Below are 16,006 nucleotides of genomic sequence, written 5' to 3'. Positions count from 1 at the left end.
ATGACTGTAAAGCTTTCAATGATAATTACGGATTTTCTGAGCTGCAATCTCAATTCCACGACACTATTGCTAGTTTTATTGATGTTTTACAGAAATTAATGACATGAAGATGTTTTTCCGTTTTTTTCCTTAGCATTTGAAGTCTGCTTCATGATCACTCCTTGTAATTAGTATTGGCAGTGCCTAATGTCATTTTTACGTCAAATTTTCAAAGGACTTGTATTTAATTACGTGCAATGAGGAAGAAGCAGCTCGTTTCTTCACTGAGAGATGATCATTCAACGTTTTTCTTGTTGTTTCAAGCAGGAGATGCTTTAATTGCCTCAGGCTCTGAATGAATGAATGAATTATTATTATTTTTTCAGATAGCACGTATAGCTGCTACATTGTTTACTTGAAAACTCTTTTAAATTTAGACCTAAAGTGTTACAATCATATTGCAACGGCATAATGCAAAAATTCATATTTTATTTTTCTTCTCCTGCTCGTGACGTATTCAAATAGTTTAGTTTTTAGCAATATCACATAAGAAAAATAAAATTTCCTTAGTATATAAGCATTTCAACATCATTACAATTATTTAGCAATGATTTTTTATTTCAGTGATGAAATGAAAACTTCTTTATATACATTCATGGAATTGCCATTTATTTCTGCTGATGATTTTTCTTTTACTTTTTCTATGCATTGTGTAATTATAATTTGAATTCAATGAAAATTTCACTGTGCTCATGATTTATAGATAAACTTATGTGTGGAGAATTGCTAAATGCGAATAATTCGACGCTTCTTTTTTTCATGTTGCAATTATATTAAATAAATATTTTATTTCAATTTATTTTTCATTTTAAACGAAATCATTCTAGTAATACAATCTTCCAATTTTCATAAAAATGCAAACAACCATATTGAATTATGTAATGTAAAATGATCAGTTTGAGGCTTTTTATTTGATGCAAACAAAATAAATACAAGTCTGTATTTAATGGCAAGTTATCAAATTAAAAATATTGTTTTTGAGTGTAAAATACAGTTTTATGTTAAATTTTAAAAATATACCATAGAGTATTTCAGTTGAATGCTGTTAAATGCAAATGAAAAAATGCCGAAAAAACTTGCACAAATCTTTAATATTAGTATATTTAGCAACGCAAACCTTCTATTGAAAGCCTCCCAATTATGAAAACTTTTTCACAGAACAATTATTATTCATTATAATCAGTTCAATATGGCAAATATGTAATCATTGATTGAAACATCATCAAAATTCAACAACTGTTTAGAAAAATAAGTAGCTTTGTAATGTTTTTATTATAAATTTTTATTATATTACTACATCAACTTTGTAAATTATAAAACTTTGTCAAATATCCTCGATTACAGTTGTAATGTAACAATAAAATGAACAAAGTTTAAGCCTTTAAGTCAACACTTGTTAGCTAAATATAAATTGAAAATTATTTAGCTTTAATTTTTATAAAAAGCAAAACTGGAAAAAGTTTTCTAAAATTTTATGCATTTTTGTCTGAAACAAATGAAATACTTGAATAAATTTCTAAATAAAATGAGTAAAATGCAAACTGGGCAAGTGTAAAAACTGTTTTGTTATTTTGTTAAAAATATAGCTTTGTATGATTGAAAAATTAATTAATGATCAATACTAAAAGTATATTAAAAAGTAAAATATAATGTGCTTATTTTTTTATAAAAATCTTTCATTCAGTTGAAACTTTATTATACGTGAACATCAACTACAGTATGACTAGTTTTGATGATAGCTGAAAAAGTCCTACAGTTACTTTGGTTTTATTTATGTGCAACTGTATTTCAGCAAATGTGCTTGTATTTTAAAATTATATGAAAAAAGCTTTCCTGCTCTGATTTCATCATTTGCAAGCGATTTTATAAATTACTTAACGTACAATATTTTAACCGGTACGCAGCATTATGGTCGTATTTGAAAATGATTGCTTCTCTGAAGTGCCATTCATTTTTACAAATAATTATGTTGCCTTTTTAGAAGTAAATAATGGCAACTTTAAATGATTCAACAGACAAAGCAACAAGTAATGCATTTTTTAACTTCTGTAAGAAAAGTTTTGCGGTTTTACAAGTTGTGTGGGTTGTATGCAATATATGTTTTACTTTAAATGGAATTGACGGGATTTAGTTGTATGCCGCAAATACTTTTAAATTGCACTTCCTAAGTTAGTCATTATTTCATGTTATGCTATAATTTAATTCTGTTAGTAGAATGTTTGTTTATATGAAAAGTAATGTACTGATAGTATTTTTGTGAAAGTAATTTTTGATAATTTACTTCGAAAATGTAATTGACAAAATGCGTACAAGAACATCAATGTTCATTGGTGATTTTTGTATAATTGGGTGGCTTCTTAGGTGTTTTGAAAGGTTAATTTTTGCATAATATATTTTGCGTTGTATTTATTTTATGATGCATTTGTCAGAATAATTTAAAATTCTTTTGACCTACATGCTGTTGATTCATAGATTTGGTAAACTGGTTGTGTTTGCTTTTGGTTAATTTAGCCCGCAAATTTTACGTTAAAAATGATAGTATTAGTGGTTTATTTTTATGTTTTCTGTTGTTTTAATTGGTTAATATGATCTTGAATGGATATATGTAGAAAATATTTAATTTTCTGTTAGATAAAGTACAGTTTTCGAGTTATACATAATTCTATTATATAAAATGATAATTTGTTTTAAAAGCGTTATTGGCATCAGTTGAATGAAGAATATCTTTTGTGATTTTAATGTAGTAAAATGTATTACATTTTTGACTAGCTTTTGTAAATGGGATGAAAAAATGTTGATTATTGATCTGTTGCATTTTAGCTTTAGTTCAAATGGAACAAATGCTGTCTAGTCTTCGTGAAGAATATCGAAAAGTACAAAACAGCTTGATCGAATGTGAGCAGAAATATGAAACTCTGCAAGCGTCCGTCGATTTCGATGAACTTCCAGAGAAATCATTTGCGCGTCGTCTAGTGATGAATACACGGGAACTTTTTGAAAGTAAAATTTTCAGGTAGAGACAACTTTTTTTGAATGATTTTTCTTGTTTGTTTGTTGTTGCGAAAAAATTATGAATTGCACGCGTTGTTTGTTTGCATTTTTTTAGTGATTTGACTGTTACGTTAGACGGTCATGAAGTGCCTTGTCATCGGTACGTTTTGGCAGCACGATCAGATTGCTGGAATTTTTCCGCAATGGCAAATACGACAGCTCTGAAGTTTGACAGTCCGTGACATGCGATGATTTTATTTTTACAATTGTTTTGATTTATTAATAGAAAATGTTTGTTTTTTATTCTTTTATTTCAGATATTTCATATAATATTGGCTATATTTTGCTGAAATGGATTTACACTGATGAAGTGGATCACCGCCTGGACGAGATGATGTTGATCGAATTGATGCAAGTGGCCAAGCGTTTCAGACTTTCTCAATTAATTGAAAGGTTTGCACAATATGTCAATTGTTGCTTATTGTTTTGGTTTGATTTTAAAATGTTTAATGTCAGATGTGAACGGCTTTTGATTGCTTATGTTGATGAGAAAAATTGTATTGAACTTTACAAACATGCCTATGAACTGAACGCACCTCGATTGATGGAATCAGCAGCAAGTAAAATATATTCATTTCGGGTAACAAAGCCACGTGCAGCACGTTCAATAAGAATGTGCTTATTTTTAATTATTTGGGATTGAATTTCTTTTTTGTTCTTTTACTTTTTATTTTAATTTTCAGAATGAAATGTCACGCGATCGGTTCGATATTTTATCTGGGGTACTTTTGCATGAACTGTTGGAGTCGAAATTTAAATATCCACTACATGAGGCGATTCTGCTTCAGAGAAAAGATGCCGTTGATCTTTGCTTAGCAGACAAAGGTCCAAAGGTGAATTGCATAGTTTTACGTGACAAACGAAAACAAATCTGCTTATTTTGTAAATTGTGCCAATTTTTGGGGTTTGATTTTCTAGTTGTGCAGTCGATTGAACGAACTGATGAATGTCCATGGCGATTGTCCACTCGCTTTGGCGTTGGCTAGTGGACAAGAAGCTACCTGCAGGACACTGATCGACCACGGCGCTGATGTGGATGGGAAAAGCAAAAACGGCGAGGCGTTGTTGTTGTATTTTTTGAAAAAACGTATGTTTGTTTGTTTTTTTAAGCACAATTTCAATGCAGGGGTTTTGTTTTTAAGAAGATTATTGGGCGTGTGAATTTTTGCTGCAGCACGCAGCTCGATTGGATTGCGTTGATCCAGTTGGCGGGGGCAATTTGCTTCACGTGGTAGCTGCTTGTAAAGCGGAATCGGCAACTGATAAGGAAATATTGAACACTTTGATTCAACGATTCTTATCCGGTAGCGTTTCTTCGATCAATTCGACCGATTCTCATTTGAAGTAAGCGATTAATTAAAAATTTTCATCGACAAAACTATGCCAATGAATTTGATCTTTCTTTCTTTTTTCATACAGTACTCCACTTCACTTGAGTATAATTCATGATAATGTGGCACTGTTTGACGGACTGATGAAAATTCAACAACTGGACTTGGAAATATTGAATCGCGAAGGCTTGCCAGCGCTGTGGTATGCGTTGACGAAAAATAATACCGAATTCCAGTATGCATCGGCGTTGATCAGTCGTGGCGCCAATTTCAACGCCATCCGCCCACGCTCTGGTGATACGTTGTTGAATTTGTGCGTCATTGATGGTCTTTTGGAAGCTGCGATTTATCTCATAAAAAAAGGCGCTTCAGTTGACGTACCCAATGCTAAGGTTGTTTGTATTTTTGTTGTATTATATTATTTTTTTATGTTTGAATATTATGTGAACCGCTGTAGGGGGAGACGGCGTTGTATTTGGCAAGCAGTTCGGGCTTGGATCAGTTGGTACAAATATTGCTAAACAGTGGAGCAAATCCGAACGTGCAGACTAAAGAAAATCGTGATACACCTTTACACGTTGCCATTCGTCGTATCTATACCCATGTTATTGATTCGCTTCTCGGAGAGAAAGGTATTTTCTGTTTGTATTATTTTGCCGTTGCTGCTGTTTTATTTTGTTTCTACAAGAATATTCCTAATCAGTTAAAAATCATTCATGTGCTTTGTTCTAGCAGGATCGAATGGATGTCGACGTGTGCCATTGTTGTTTGAAATATACAATTCCGACGATGACAGCGCTTTATCATTGGCAGTATCGTTGGGATTTTATAGTGTGAGAACAATCATAAATTTTTTGTACACAATAATCTAATGATTAAAATTATCAGGTAGCGGACAAGTTGATTGATTTTGGGGCTGATGTGAATGCGAAAATGCCAGACGGTCGATCGCTTCTATTTCGGCTAATTAGCAACGGTACAGTCGAAGGGGCGCTGTATTTAATAAAGAAAGGATGCTGCCCAACGTCAGTCGAGCCTAATTCACCGGCACCACTTTTCCTCGCAATAGAGCATGGCGTCACGTCAGTGGTGTCGGCATTGTGTCAGTGTGGTGCTGATCTGGCGGCAAAAAATCCAAATGGTGATTCACCACTTTGGTTTGCCTTGTGCACCAATCACGAATCCATTGCCGATATATTGGTAAATGAAGAAGCATTTGGCGTTGATTTTATTTGAATTTTGTTATTCAATTGAAAGAAGAGCATTTCCAATAGGTCGAACATGGCGCTGATGTCGACTGCTGGTCAACAGGTCCTAATGGATGCATGCAGACTATGTTGCATCGCGCGATCGACGAGAACGACGAACGAATTGCTTGCTATTTGATCAAAAAGTAAAATATACGGAGGCAATTTTTTTCTACCTTACGACTGGGAAGAGGCCAGTGATGTCGATGAAAATTGAAATTGAACTTTATTTTTAGTAAGTGTGATGTGAATGCAATTCGAAAAGAGGGTCCTTCTGGAAGTGGTCATTCCGAAGCCGTAGAAAAGCAAACACCACTGCACATGGCTGCGACGTGGGGTTTGCTGGACGTTGTTTCGGCACTGATTGCTTACGGGGCTTCGATCAATGCGCAGGTTTGTCTGGAGATCAACCTCAACTTCGGTATTTGTCGGTGAGGTGAATTTTTGTTCCAGGATTCTGAAGGCAAGACTCCGTTGCATTTGGCCGTCATCAATCAACACTTGGCCATTACGGAACGTCTTCTGCAGTCGCATCACATTGATCTGAACATGCCCGACAGAGCTGGTCTCACTCCTTTTGCCTGGGCTGTACAAGGCAAAGCAGATCAAATATGCGTTGCCATTTTGAAAAGAAATCCCCAAGTTGCTCTTCAAGTATAAACATTTATTTGTAAATGAGAAATTTTTATGTTCAAAGGAAATAATTAGTTTTATAACAAATTATCAAGAAAATTAATTTTTATTTTGTAAGCAAGCGATAAATAGCATAATTGCAAAAAAGTTATTTGAACATTGTGAATAAGTTCCATTCAGGTTGATTCAGCTGGTTATAATGTATTGCATAACGCGGTTAAGAAGCAAGATTTTGAATTGTTTTTGTTTTTGTTGTCTGTGCATGTGGACGTGAACGTGCGAACACAGGACAGTGAACGACTTTCCCCATTGCATATTGCTTGTCGAGTTGGCAATGATTTGATAATTCGAAATTTGGTAATCAGTATTGTTTTTCCAATGTTATTATATATGTTTGTTCATTTTTTTAATGAAAATGTAAAATATTCCATTGCAGCTTTGCGCTGGTTCAAGAATCAACGACACTACTAGTTCCAAACAAACTGCTTTGCACATTGCTGCTCAAAATGACAAAGCTTTTGTGTGCAGCATTTTGTTGGAAAATCAAATCGACGCTACAGCACTTGACAACGAGGGAAACAATGGTTTGTATATGAAATATGCTTTTTATCAAAAATTTTAATTCAGTTTTTTAAAAAAATAATGTACAGCGCTTCACGTTGCTGTACAATACGGCAGTTTGGAATGCATTCAAACTTTGCTCACGGAATCGAACATCAATCCATTTTTGGCAAATTCAAAGTATTTTGCTTCGAAGATTCAATTTTGCTTCCATGTACTATTATTATTATTGAAATTTATTTTATACCAAAATCAACAGGGGTTATGGAATTTTGCATCTTCTCGGTCTGTTTGGCAAAGAGAACGCAGCATCGATTCTCATCTCCATCATGGACATCATTCCAGATTATCCGATTGAGATGCCCGATCCGGATGGCAATACATGTAATATGAATGTTGCTTTTGTTTTACAATTCAACGATCAATTTTAGTATTGTTATTTGCATTTATGAATGAAAATTATTTGCTTTGTCGAGAAGCGATTAGAGCCGGCGCATGTGTGGGTGTTTGCAATCGACATTTTGTATCCATTTTCAACTATCCCATGTCATCGCCGAAATTTTTATTTCGAATTTTAGGTTTGTTACTTTCTCAATGTTTTTTTATTATTTATTTTATATAATTCCTTCTTGTTTCGTTGATCATAATGAAATGATCATAATTGTAGATCAACTTGACCATGAGCCGAAATGGGCTGAGGGGGATTCTTGCTCAGAGTGCAAAGTGAAATTCGGTATTACTACTAGAAAACACCATTGGTGAGTGAGTGGAGATGAAAATTATGAAAGAGAAAATTTGGAAACAAAATTCTTCTCTTTTTTTTCCATGTTATAGCCGGCACTGTGGACGACTGTTGTGCACTAAATGTAGTGAACACTTTTTGCCAATTTTAAAATACGACATTCCAAAGCCAGTTCGAGTCTGCAACGTATGCTATGACGTTCTCACATCCGGTGTCAGTCAAAGCTAAGTTTTCATTATACATACATATATATATATATATATATATACTTTTTTCTTTCATTTTCTTTTTCTATTCTTTTTTTATCTTCATTAGTTTTTCAATAATGCCGAAAGTTGCTATTCTGCTTAGTTTCGTCTGAATGCCGCCAATGCGAATGCATGCCTGCTCTTCTTGTTTTTCTTCTTCTTCTTCTTTCGAATTATATATATATATTTTTTTATGAAAAAAAAGAATCATTGATTTCGTTGAATAATTGGTCTCATCTTTGGACACTGATGAAACTGAATTCACATGTGTAATTTTATTTTCTTTTTAAATTTATTTCTCCATTCTTCTTCTTCAGATTTGACAGTGGCTGAAATTTTTTTATTCTCATCAACAGTGTTTTGAACATTTTGCCTTGCACAATACTTTTTCCATTTTCTCTTTCTCTCGTTCACTGGGCAAATATTGCTTATTGTGCTTTTTACAGTGCAAAAAGAATGCAGTTCGAACATTGCAATGCTGCACAATTAAAATCACAAGAAGAAGAATATTTGTCAACTTTTCCCAGTTTTTATTATTTTTTAAAAATATGCAAAATTGGATGGAAAATTACACATTTTCAGAAATTTCAATTGAAGTGCATTGAAACCTCGCAACCTACCCCTCTCTACGAGAGATCGAAAGAGAAGAAATGAAAAAAACAATTGATGATGTGAAGCATAATTTTTAAGCTATTTACGATGAGTATAATGAGGATAATTTGTTTAATTTAATTTATTTCATTTTATTTTTTTACTACACTACTAGGTTATGCACGAGAAATTATAATTGAAAAAAATGGACTCTGAATGATTTATGATTAATTTGTTTCTTATGCTTGTTTTCATTTTGCTTTTCTGTGATTTTTTTCCTTGGTTTTATTGTTTTTCGGTTATTTTTTTTAATTCTTCCTTTGAACATGTAATCAACGGTCGATCAATGCTCTGAGAGTTCCAAATAATTTTTAAAACACGGCTAGCATAGTAGGCAGCAAGCAGTTCACTCTGAAGCTGTGTGTGTGTGTGTGTATGTGTGTGTGTGTTTACACGGCATTTCCTCTCTGTTGTTCTTTGTGAATAGAAATCGATCTGAGCAGCTTTCTGAAACTCGCGGCTGGTGTCAGTTGCAGTAGTTTGGTTGGCGTTGTTCAAATGCGCTAGACGTGCTTTTGCCCTGGTACCAAACTCCTCCTCCACCACCACCGACTCTTTCTTGCATTTGCAAATAAATAAAACACGAAGTGAAAAAATAAAGTTCTACGTTTAATTTTTTGCATATTTCCATCCTACACTGGCTCTGTTCGACCAAAAGCGAACGAAAGTATAAAGAAGCAGCAGCTATCAGAAAAAGAAAAAAATGCTTACTTGTTTTTTTTTCTTTTAGCTTTCTCCCACTCCAATTTGCATAATGTCGAAGAAGATATTTTCACATTGTTTTCCATTGGATATTATTCACATTATTGGTTTGCTGTTTTATTTAATTTGTTCATCTTCCCGCGTTGGTCATGGTTTGTATATTTCAGTTTATTTGAAAATAGCCGAATTTGTTCTTTTTTGAAACTCTCATGAGAAAAATTGAAAACCCAATTACACATTTTATCTTTTCTCACATTACAACTCACTTTGAGACTTTTACATTCAATAATAATAATTTGTTTTTTAATTGGGTTTTCTTACGAAAACTATTTGAAGGAAATTGCTTAAATTTTGCTTTCAGCCGCTCCTGCTAATGAAAATGCGAAGCGACTTTTCGATGATCTTTTGATTAATTACAACAAACTGCGTCGGCCGGTGAAGAATCCAAATGACATATTGACAATAAAATTGAAATTACGGCTTTCTCAAATCATCGACGTTGTAAGAAAATTGTTACTAAATGATCATTTTTATATTTTATAAATAAAACAATATATTTGCTTTCAAGCATGAAAAGGATCAAATCATGACAACCAGTGTTTGGTTGAAGCAAGAATGGATTGATAACAAATTGATTTGGGATCCACAACAGTACGGTGGTTTGAGCGTGCTTTACGTGCCTGCTGAAATGATCTGGCTGCCGGATATTGTTTTATACAACAAGTCTGTTGTGTAGCATTGTGCTTCATTCTCACCAGTTATGACTAATGAACAAACATTTCAGCGCGGCTAGCAATTATAACATTACAATCACAACTAAGGCAACTTTACATTATACAGGTTTGGTTCGTTGGGAACCACCGGCTATTTACAAAAGCATGTGCTCAATCAATGTGGAATGGTCAGTCAGGCATTTGATTTTTTTTTCTTCATCAATGCTACAGTAATAAATATTTTTTTTAGGTTTCCATTTGACGAGCAAACTTGTCATCTGAAATTTGGCTCATGGTCATACACAGAAGCGCAGATTGATTTGCAGCACATGGATGAAGCTATTGAATTTGTTCTCGAACTCGACGAACGTGATGACACTTGGAAAAATATAACAGTAGTATGGAATGGAATTGGTATGAATTTCAATTTGGAATATTTTTTAATAAAATTGAAAATTAATAAATTATTCTACTGACAATCCAGAATTTTACAGATTTGTCTGATTATTATCCGTCAGTGGAGTGGGATATTTTATCCATTCCTGCGAAACGACACGGAAAGCATTACAACAGCTGTTGCGCATCTTTTGATCGAGATTTCATTGATATCACTTATTACATCAATCTGAGACGAAAGCCGTTATTTTACACGGTTAACATGATTTTTCCTTGTATTGGAATTTCTTTTTTGACTATATTGGTTTTCTATTTGCCAAGTGATAGTAATGAAAAGATTTCTTTGTGCATTTCAATTTTGGTTTCGCTTACTGTCTTCTTTTTACTTCTGACCGAAATCATTCCCGCTACAAGTATCGTATTGCCATTGATCGGTAAGTATTTTCGCTCGGCTGTGATATTTTATTACTTGTTATTTAAAATATCTAATTAAATTAAGAAAATAGTCTCTACAGTGTAAAAATTATTTCGTTTCAGTTTGTTCAGTTTAAGTTTGTTGAATTGTGTAAGTTGTTAGCAGTTGTATTGAATGAAAAATGTTGGTTAACCATTTCAAATTTCTTTTTTCACATCATTTCTCAGAAAATGACAATAATATCTTGCATTGTCTGTGATCATTAGTAATGATTGGCAGGCAATAAAAAGTTAAATGTGACACAACGTCAATAGGATATTTTCACAGGGGTTTAGAATTATTTACAACTTTTTTACAATTATATTATAATTGCTGCAAGTGGTAAATTTCAGGCAAATATTTGCTGTTCACAATGGTGATGGTCACGTTGTCGGTGATTGTCACTGTGGTATCATTGAATTTGCATTTTCGAACTCCAACAACTCATCGAATGCCCAAATGGGTGAAGAGGGTTTTTTTGAGAACGTTGCCCAAATATTTGCTGATGCGTCGTCCATTGGGTGATGATGATTCATTTCGTAGAATGGACAGTCGCCGTTCGACAAGATCTTCCAACTATGTTCAAAGTAGAAAACCTTCTTTCACTGGAACCGTTGAACAAAGCAACTGTTGCAACCAGCAGCAGCAGCAGCAGCAGCAACAGCAGCAACTGCAGCACGAACAGCAATGTTTTCAAAATGCATTTTCGGAAAAGCACATTTTCGCTTTTCAAGAAAGTCCTGCTGTCACGCCAACTACCACTGAATCATCCGAGATTATTGCGGAAGATATTTACATCTCACCTCCAGTAGTGAGAGCTTTCCGCAACGTGTGCTTCATTGCGAGGCTTTTGCAGAAGAAAGATCGCGATGACAAGGTGATAGACAATTTGTTTTGTGTTCAATTATTAAAAATGTCGTTCGAATTCAAATGTTTCAGATTGACGAAGATTGGAAATACGTTGCAGTAAGCGGAAAAATTGTGCAGCAATTATGCCCTTATTGTGATGTGATAATGGTTTGTTTTTCAGATGGTATTGGACAGATTGTTTTTGTGGATTTTTGCAGCAGCTTGCTTCTTTGGTACTGTCATTATTTTACTCCAGGCGCCTTCGTTTTATGACAATCGCGTTCCGCTTGAGCCACGCCTTCCAACGACGCAAAATCGTCCTCAGCATGTTTGAAAATGATCATTTATAAATTTGAAAATGTACAAGGAAAAATGAAATTATTGAATAAAGAGGAACAAGAGAATAAGAAGAAGAAGAAGAAAAAGAAGAAATCTGTTTTTGCCAATTATTAGCGTTTGCGGAAACGACATCGTAGACAGACGGTTGCATTCCACAGGTGTATCAGTGTGCAGAGTAAAAGGCATATCTGAAATGTTGAACAAATGCATTCGAATAACAAAAGTTGTAAAATACTCACAGCTGTGCATGTCCAAAGAAATTCAATGTGACATGTGGCGCAGGAGAATCCGGCATTGAATTTGATCAGCATGCCGATTTCAATCATGAACGCCAGCAACGTGGCAACGAAAAAGCACACGCTGACAATGCCATCCTACATCGAAAAGCGACAAATTGGACTTTTTTGAACAATTTGAAAACATCCATCAAAAATAATTTTAAAATTGATCTTCAACGAACAAATTTTTAGAACAATATTGAAGAGAAAATTAACCTTTGACACGCGATTAGTTTGAATTTGAATGCAAAAGTGGGATTAATTTTTCGTTCGCTTACCGCTTTTTTCAGCGATCCATCTATGCTGGATTGAGGTAAATTTGCTGCATTGTTTGTTTGCAAAACAACAATCCACCAGATCAAAAATATACAACAAACAATGAGTTGAAAGGCGACCACGACGATGGGTATGTTCTGTAGTTCAAATTGAGTACCACGACGATAGCAATATTCGGTTAAATAATTGGTAAATTTGCACTGAGACAACAAGCAGCCTAGGATAACTGCCGAAAGAAACTGCAATAAGAAGCAAATAATGCAAAATAAAAATAATTAATAATTTCGGGAGTATTGTCGAACGTTACAATTTGCAAAACTTTCACCGTAGCTATTGAACAGATGCTTGTTTTGAAAGTGAGTGCTTTTTGTTCTTGTTTGCAATTTCTCCGCTTTTCTGCTTCTTTTTCTTCTTCTTCTTCTTCTCCAGTTGGTTGTCTTTGCAAAGCTTCACGAATATACACGCGATCCGAAAGTCCATCACTAATGTAAAATATATCTCTTTCACGACTGTCAGTATGCTCTCGAAGAGCATGTTCATTTGAGAAATGCATATATATATTGGGCAATTTGCAACTTTAAGCAGCAAAAAAATGGAAATGTACAACACAAGCACTTTGTTGAGAATTTGCCGTACGTAATGTGTTCACTGGGATCATTTGACACTATTTCAACATGCAGGAGGAAAATAGTACACAATTTCTGACACCATTTTTCCGTTCCACGTCATCATCTGCGAATAAATGCCGAATCGGTTGACCGACGTGAAACAGCTTTCCTGAAGCTATTTGAACAATTTGAAATGAAATTTTTGTTCAATTTCACTTGAATATGTTCAACATTAATGGTCAAAGGAACAGGTCGAAATGCTTTGATTCGTAACGTCCAAAACTGCCGCTTGTTTGTTGTAGTTCGGATTTGTTGTTTGCACAAACATTTGAAAAATTCATTCAACTGTGAAAAGTAATTATTTCAAAATTTGCATTGAAAAGTTGATTGATCAAAAAGCAAAATAATTAATCTGTGATTTTTGTTCACTTGTTTACATGCATAATCAGTTGAAGAAATCACACATGCAGCACACAGAAATATATTTTTGTACAATGAAAAGTAGTTATTTGTGTGGGTGTAAGAAGTTCCATTTAAAAATAAAATTTTTTTTTAAAAATAATTCCCCTATTCTTTTTAAAATGAGTAAATAAATTCAGTTGGCTTTTCAGTTCCAATTTTTACACCAATGTATTATTATTATTATTATTATTATTATTATTATTGAACGGCGGCAGCAAGCCTTTCGGAACGATTGTCTCGGTGTTGTATTGATTTCCAACCACGCTTATGACTGATAAAAGAGCTCAAAAATGATCACATCGGTGAGCTGAATGTTTACTTTACTGATAAGCAGAAGAAGCAAAATATTTGCATAATAGTGTCATGTTATCAGTTTTACTAAAATTACAAAAATCCAACGCTCTTCTGTTTTGCACGATTGAGCAAGTGAACATCGTGTCATCATCATTTTTGTTCTTGAATAAAAATTTGAATTAATAAAAAGAAATTGTTGAAACTGTTTTGTTGAAGAATAAATACAACATATCCGGTGAAAATTTTATTCACATTCCCAGTTGTTTGATTGATTGTTCAGAAATTGGTTGTTGATTATAGCAATGAAAAGTTAAAGTTCATCAAATGATGTTGAATATAAATCATAATGATAATGATATTTTTACATTTTGAACGTTATCAGAAAAGTGATAAAGTCATCAAGTGGATGGATTTATTTTTCAAAATGAACATCATCGCGTGTTGCAGGTAAAAGCATGCATGCTCCTTCAAACAGCTCATATATAGCGTATATATACATACATATATATATATATATATATATATGTATAGTTAGCATGTTGAATGTTGTTTAGAAGAGCCGTTGAAAAATTAATTACAACAGCTGCGGCCAAGGAGAAAGAAGTTGGTTCTAAAATAGCAGAGGCTTGTTCCGTCCGTTTGATGTACGTATGAAATTGAAATGGCAATAATTTCAGAAGTAAAATTTATTCCATTTTCATTAATTTATTTTCTTCACTCAATTGATAATCAATTACTTTGGAAAAATTGATCATTTCCATTGAATGTATTCACTTTTTCTCCATTATTAACTGGCATTTTTGTTGTATACATAGGCACACACACAAATACACAAATATGAGAACATTTCAAGCATCTGAAACAATTTTTCAAGTTTCTTAGTGCAATATAAAGCTTTTGCATGGATGAGCAAAATTTTTAATTGCAATCATCATTAAGCACTTCCATTTTTGCAAACGGAGAGAGGTAAATAATAAATGATCACGCTTTTATGCAAATTTTTAAAATTAATCTACAAAGCAAACAAAAATCGGTTCGGAAATGTTCGGTCAACATTGGCATTTCTGTGACGCATCGTTTGACTTGTGAAAGATTGTTCGCTAATATTTGTCTTTGCATATTTCACTCAAAATTTTGATCATTCAAGCGTGTTGCAGTTTTCCAATGGAATTTGTTTGCTTCGTAATTATTATTATTATTATTATTATTATTCGTTAGTTCTTTTAGCTTGTTTATTAAATTTTCACTTACAACATCAAATGATATGTCCTGATAGGGATTTGAATATTTAAAAATTCTATTTCATTTTGAAATTTCATTTCATCTTTTTGATCAAATTGCCATCATATCATCATCAATGAATAGTGAAAAAAGTTTTCCAATGATAAAAACAAATTTTTATTTTTGTTCCATTTCCAATCCCAAGTTATGCATATATATATATATATAATAAGCTTGCATATTGACCAAACGATGACAATTGAAATATTGCATGATTTGGAATTTCTTCTTGTTGTTTTTTTCATCTGGTTGATGTTTTTATATTTTTGGTTTTTTTTTCTTACTAGACAGCTTGTGCTTGAAAAGCGGCTGTGGAAGATTTTTCCTTTCAAATTTCAAACCTAACCAACCTAGCAGGATTTGTCTAAGGCGGTGATCGATGGTCCGACTAACGGGAGAGCAGATTGGTTCCGTCGCGGATTCCCCGAGCACAGGGTTGGAGGAAAAGCTTGGACACTTTTTCAAGCTCCACTGCTAACCGTATTTCCAGGCTCCATCCAGCCCGGGCAAACCAATAGACACAAGTGACTGTCAGCATTGTGTTGGTCGAATGTCAATCATCGATTCAGATATTCTACGTTAAGCAAAGCTTGCGGGCGTTGTCTCGATTTACGGTGTGCATTGTGATGCGTAATGATGATCACAATTTGATCAATTGGCTGCCGAGTGGCGTGCTATTGACCGGCTGACGATTATGGCCTACTGGTTTACTTACTTAGTGTGCAAGGAAAAATAAGCCGCCTTCCGATTCGACTATGGCTTCCAGTTTTCTAATACCACCGGACGTTGCTTTCAGGATTGGCGTTAAAATGAACGGATTTTTTTTCCCAGCTTTGAACAGATTAATATCT

General features: G+C 33.8%; 4 protein-coding genes across 4 annotated transcripts; 3 read left to right on the top strand and 1 right to left on the bottom strand.

Annotated features, from left to right (window-relative positions):
- Nucleotides 1-2,029: 2,029 nt before the first annotated feature.
- Tsp_08206 (putative ankyrin repeat and FYVE domain-containing protein 1) lies at nt 2,030-7,832 on the top strand. Its single transcript, XM_003373567.1, has 21 exons — nt 2,030-2,066; nt 2,860-3,052; nt 3,146-3,264; nt 3,348-3,483; nt 3,547-3,670; nt 3,774-3,923; nt 4,009-4,177; nt 4,233-4,434; nt 4,510-4,813; nt 4,879-5,053; nt 5,154-5,254; nt 5,310-5,621; nt 5,696-5,814; nt 5,905-6,061; nt 6,122-6,322; nt 6,482-6,658; nt 6,738-6,885; nt 6,952-7,042; nt 7,122-7,266; nt 7,530-7,585; nt 7,697-7,832. The coding sequence occupies exons 1-21, from the start codon at nt 2,030-2,032 to the stop codon at nt 7,830-7,832; spliced, it is 3,252 nt and encodes a 1,083-aa protein (XP_003373615.1).
- A 1,959-nt stretch (nt 7,833-9,791) lies between these two features.
- On the top strand, nt 9,792-11,951 carry Tsp_08205 (acetylcholine receptor subunit alpha-type unc-38). Its single transcript, XM_003373566.1, is given in 8 exon segments — nt 9,792-9,937; nt 9,990-10,148; nt 10,169-10,332; nt 10,413-10,748; nt 11,122-11,355; nt 11,503-11,645; nt 11,708-11,785; nt 11,799-11,951. The coding sequence occupies 8 exon segments, from the start codon at nt 9,792-9,794 to the stop codon at nt 11,949-11,951; spliced, it is 1,413 nt and encodes a 470-aa protein (XP_003373614.1).
- Nucleotides 11,952-13,238: 1,287 nt separating this feature from the next.
- Nucleotides 13,239-14,022, bottom strand: Tsp_08204 (hypothetical protein). The gene is made up of 3 exons (XM_003373565.1): nt 13,980-14,022; nt 13,745-13,851; nt 13,239-13,463 (listed from the first exon to the last, which is right to left on the bottom strand). The coding sequence occupies exons 1-3, from the start codon at nt 14,020-14,022 to the stop codon at nt 13,239-13,241; spliced, it is 375 nt and encodes a 124-aa protein (XP_003373613.1).
- A 276-nt stretch (nt 14,023-14,298) lies between these two features.
- On the top strand, nt 14,299-15,738 carry Tsp_08203 (hypothetical protein). The gene is given in 4 exon segments (XM_003373564.1): nt 14,299-14,321; nt 14,429-14,522; nt 15,513-15,635; nt 15,646-15,738. The coding sequence occupies 4 exon segments, from the start codon at nt 14,299-14,301 to the stop codon at nt 15,736-15,738; spliced, it is 333 nt and encodes a 110-aa protein (XP_003373612.1).
- Nucleotides 15,739-16,006: the final 268 nt, after the last annotated feature.

The sequence above is a fragment of the Trichinella spiralis genome (genome assembly GCF_000181795.1).
Source record: "Trichinella spiralis strain ISS 195 chromosome Unknown Scfld6, whole genome shotgun sequence".
NCBI lineage: Eukaryota > Metazoa > Nematoda > Enoplea > Trichinellida > Trichinellidae > Trichinella > Trichinella spiralis.
This window is presented reverse-complemented; position numbering and strand designations above follow the sequence as displayed.